Here is a 4,778-nt window from a genome sequence, read left to right as displayed (position 1 = left end):
CTAAACCCCTTTTTATTTAGTGGTGTTCTCCCTCAGGATATATTGAAATTGCCTGTTCACCCAATCCTTGTTCTTAATGCTTCAGCCTATTCTTTCTTTCCACTGAGAATATTATTTCTATCTTCTTTTCAACCCTAAATTAGTTTTAAAATTATACTTGTTACCTATCTTTTGAAATAAATTGCAGTTATTTGTAAGTCTCTTTGTTTTTATGTTTTGGTTGTCTGTTCTGCTGTGTAGCTGTGCTAAGTCTAACCAACTTCTCCTTTCTGTAGATGATCCTTGAAAAGAAATTAAATCACCATCCGAAGGAACAAGTGCAGAGAGCAAACATTCAACTAAGTCAGTCTGAATCCAGGCCACTTCTTCCAAATTCCAGTTCTATGACTTTACCTACCAGGAAAGGCCAGAGAGAACCAACACCACCTCTTCTAAAAACTTTGCATGTGCATGCTGGAACTACAGCTAGTGTCCAGCCAGAAGTATCCAGCCAGAGCGAAGATTTAGCAAGAGCTTTACGTCAGAGATCAACGATCAATGTGATATACAATCCCATAACACACACTGCTGTTGAAAGTAGGTACTACCCTCCTACACTGGGATGTAATGAGGCACTATTATGGGGAAGAAAGAAGAGATTGAGCGGGGAAAAAGAAATACAGGGAACTTACAGGGCAAAATGAGAGGGTGAAAGTGTGGGAGGAAAATGACTTAAGAACAAAACGCTGCTGAATGAGTTTTGAGTGTATGACATTCTCCTTGGTTCTTTCCTGCCTCAGTCTTGATGCTCTGCTCCTTTCTGTTTTCTCTTTGCTTCTTTACTGCTGTTGTCTTTTCCTGTGCCCTTTTGAATGGGTTTTGTTTGCTACTACATTCTGATTTTATTCTGAATACTTTTGTTCCGTTTGTGAGATGAAGTGAGGTGGCAAGGGCTGATTCTGTTTTTGTGTTCTGTTCCTGCCTCTGTCAGTGTGTTCTGTGTCCTCATGATTTTCCTACTTTCTCTCTTTTTTTTTCTTCTGCAGGTAATGCGAATTCTGGTGCTGTGATCAGGAACTGTTCTGCAGCACCTTCTCAACAGGCCAGAATCTCCAGCAATAGGAAACTGGGGAGACAAATCACATGGGCAAACACAAATGCTCAGCTACCTCCTACAAGTGTACAGAACCTTTATAATGTGAGTAGCAGTCCCACCAAAAAAAACCCCTTAACTTTTCATGGACCAAAATGATATAGACACAAAATATCTTAATTTGCAACTTTGTAAAGATACTTAAATGAGAGGCAAGACACACTGCTCTGTGAGTGAATAAATTAATAAATTTTTATCAGTTAAAATTACTTAGGACAAAGATATACACTAAAATTTCATTGCTTGTGTGTAGTGTCAGTCAAATGGTACCCGTAACCTAGTTTGATAAGGCAGTTGGACTTGTATAGGGTATGTTCCCTTTACTAGAGAGCTGAAGAGTGTGCTAACTGAAGAGTTTCTGCTAGTAAAGGAAATAACTTGTCATAATTTGCCTCTAATATGGGGTAGATTCATACAGGAACTTGCATATTGCAGTCTTCAGTGTTGCAATACCTACATTTCAGGTGTTTTGTCTACTAATGAAGTTTATGACCCTGAGTTAAGTTCTGTGCATGAGGCAGAATGTTGAGAGGAAGACCACCTATAATAATCACTAGGAAGTGCCAAGGGCATAGATGTTGCTTTAAACCTTACATCTCCGGTATATGTAATGCTGATCTTCAGCTAGTCTGGATTTATAAACACTAGCTTTCTCTTGGAGTTTTAAGTCTAACCCCAAACTTTCAAAAAACCCTATCACCTGTGACTTGAGCAGCAAGAATATTGTGGTGTCTATAGGTTTATGCAGGAGTTCTGTGAATGACTGTTGAATTTAAGTACAGGAATTGGGTACTTCAGAGAACATGAAGTAACATAGCCCTTTTGTAAATCCAGGTTTCTGCCTCATTAGCAGTATTTTTTTTTTTTCACAAGGATGAATTGTAATGGATCATAAATGTCAGCTCACGGTAATCAATAAGAAAAGTAAAAATATCTCTGCAGATTCTTTGCCTCTACTTCTTTTTCCCGTCTTGAGTTTTAATGCAGCGTCTTACAAGATGTGCTGAGATATATGACTTTTTTTCCACTGCCCTTTTTCTAGAGGACAAGCTAATTTTGGGTTCCATTCTACATTCAATTTTATCACTTCAGACAAATGAGGATTTGAACACCATTTCAGATTATCACATTGTTCAGATTGTCAGCACCACCAAAAACTCCCTTTGAGAATCACAGATCAGTTGTTTTTACATTATCTTCAATGATGGCTTGTCCTGTCCAAAGTGTGTAGGTAGCAAATTCTTTTCTAACCAAATTGAGACTGTTGGATATTCCAAACTTAGCTGGAGAATTCTCACTACCTCTGGAATCAATGTAATGGACTGCTGTTGCTGAACAGTGAAGGTTTCAGTCCTCTCCTTTCTGCTCCTCCCTCTTCCCTGTTCTTGGCCACGCTTCCTTGTAAAAGTTCTTATCCTCACTGGGTTCTTAAATGACTTCCTTGCCCCTGCTTTTTCTTTTTCCTGAGCTAGTTGTCTGCTGACTAGCTCAAGGGGAGTCTAGCCAACACAAGGTGATCCAGAGGAAGCTTATGGCAGAGGAATAATATGGATTACTTTTTTGTGACACTAAAGATTGACTTGTTTGACGTGAGACTTTCTCACATCCCCACAAAAGAATACTTAAGTGTTTATGTGCTGGAGCTCATTCAGAATGTATGCTGAGCACAGCTGTGTGAAGGGACATCTGACAGACACCACTGTCAAAGATCAGTTGGGTGGGATCAGCTGCTTTGAGTCAGCATGTAATATCACATTTACCTTAAAGCAAATTATTTCTTTGAACACAGCTCTGAATGATCTGAACCATTTCAAGCTAGAAACAAGCTGCAGACACTGTTAAGAGTCAAGCTGGTTCCTATGGGATCTCTTCTTGATGTGACTGATGGGAAAATACATATGAATAACTGCTAAGAAGAGACATGATTGCCAGTAACTTCCAAGTATGTCCACAGGGACACTTGCAACTCATCTTTCAGCCCCTCTGCTTTGGAATCCCATTCAAAATGTTTTGAGAGTGAGAGGAACCATTTATTACACAAGTGTGGAACCATGTATTCCACAATATGAAATTGTGGAGATGGCTGCATGTGCAGATGTACAAACAATGCGTTTTGAAGGTAATTGTGGCCAACTTTCAGTTACTGGAAGAGCATAATAGGGAGAAGATCACCCTACACATGCCCTGTGCTTTATATTTGTTCCCTGAGAGGCTAATACTGACTAGTGTCAGAGACAGAATGTTGTGGTAGAAGGTGATCAGCATTGTGGCTGATCTTATGTTAAGTGAATGTTGACTTTTCAATTTTTCTCATTCAGCCTCAGCAGGAGCTGAAAATTTCTGACATTCCAGTTTGCTCTGCATTCAGTCTGCATTCATTTTCAGTATCCTATCAGGCTCGTGAAACTCTTGTTCTCAGCCATTTGACCAGGAAAGACTCCTATAATGGTTGGGGTGACAGCAGCCAGTGCCACAACAGAGAGTGGAAACTCTTGCCTTTCTGTTAACTATAGAGGTTCACAAAGCATAAGCTGCAGTGAAACGGCTCTCCTCTTTAACTGCAGATTCAAATGTATTGTAATGTATTATGTAGTGTAGTGTCTTAAGATACTAACTTCTCCTGACAGGGGCTGATAAACACGGTATCTAATGCAACTTCCAACTCAGAAAGTCACCAGGCCACTTTGATTGCCAGAAGCCAGGAGGATATACTGGGGAATGATGATGATGATCTGTCTTTTGTATATATCTTTAAAGCATTCACTACTGTTGAAAACAAGATAGTAGCCAAACACGCCTTTGGACTTTTGCTCCAATGCAGGATTAGTTTGTCCTATCTTGCTCCAGTGCCACTAGCTCACTCTTGATATACCCATTCTTAAGCCCTTCTCCCTCACATTCTCACCATCCTATTCTTGATCTTACAAACCAGTCTGGTTTAGCACTCATATAACATTCATGATCTGTCTTATTCCTCAGCTGAAGCATAATCTGTGTTCCTTATTTGTATTTTAGAAAGTTGATTACAGGTTACTAACTATCTTGGCTTTTCTTTCTCGCACAGAATCCAAGAAATACTCAGTTTCCCAGCAAAGGTATTCATCCCCTCCTGAAGTCCAGTAAAAAGATGTTCCAGGTTACTGCAAATACGGGAGCTGCTGGTGATCCAAAAGCATCAATGGGCAGTTACTCCCAGGCCTATGGAACCATATGTAAATCTGCACTCCAGAGTCTTCCAATATCAAAGTCCTCCCAACAACATGAGCAGTGAATATGGAAGTGTTCTAACCAGGTGAAGTACAGCTCATGTCATCAGCACCCTAACTGAGCCAGTAACAGCAAGTGAGAGCAAAATAGTACAGGCATTTGACAGTTACCCAGCTGAAGGGAATTGCTTTATTCATTGCATGGAACAATGTACTACTTTCCTCTGGACAAACCAACAGGAAAGAGAACCTAAATCCTTTTGCCTTCCACTCTTACCAGACATGCTATTTGGTCCCATACCATGAGAACAATGAATACTGTCAGTTCATATTCCTCATTTGAATTATTGCAAAAAATTACAGAAAACTGAAATAGTCTGTTATTTGAATGTATTTAGACATAGTCAGGGCCCAGGTGTCCCTCATGAGGTTCAACAAGG

At 39.9% G+C, this 4,778-nt stretch overlaps 1 protein-coding gene across 1 annotated transcript; it reads left to right on the top strand.

The window, feature by feature from the left end:
* Positions 1-275: 275 nt before the first annotated feature.
* LOC118453222 (mitogen-activated protein kinase 15-like) lies at positions 276-4,739 on the top strand (the record flags this gene model as incomplete). The annotated part of the gene is made up of 3 exons (XM_035902797.1): positions 276-576; positions 1,026-1,177; positions 4,197-4,739. Coding segments are annotated over 3 exons (660 nt in total), but the record flags the coding sequence as incomplete, so codon positions are not given.
* Positions 4,740-4,778: the final 39 nt, after the last annotated feature.

This window comes from Egretta garzetta, unplaced genomic scaffold (assembly GCF_000687185.1).
Source record: "Egretta garzetta isolate BGI_Z169 unplaced genomic scaffold, ASM68718v1 C9115462, whole genome shotgun sequence".
Taxonomy (NCBI): Eukaryota; Metazoa; Chordata; class Aves; order Pelecaniformes; family Ardeidae; genus Egretta; species Egretta garzetta.
Note: the sequence above shows the minus strand (reverse complement) of the source record. Positions and strands in the feature narration are given on the sequence as shown.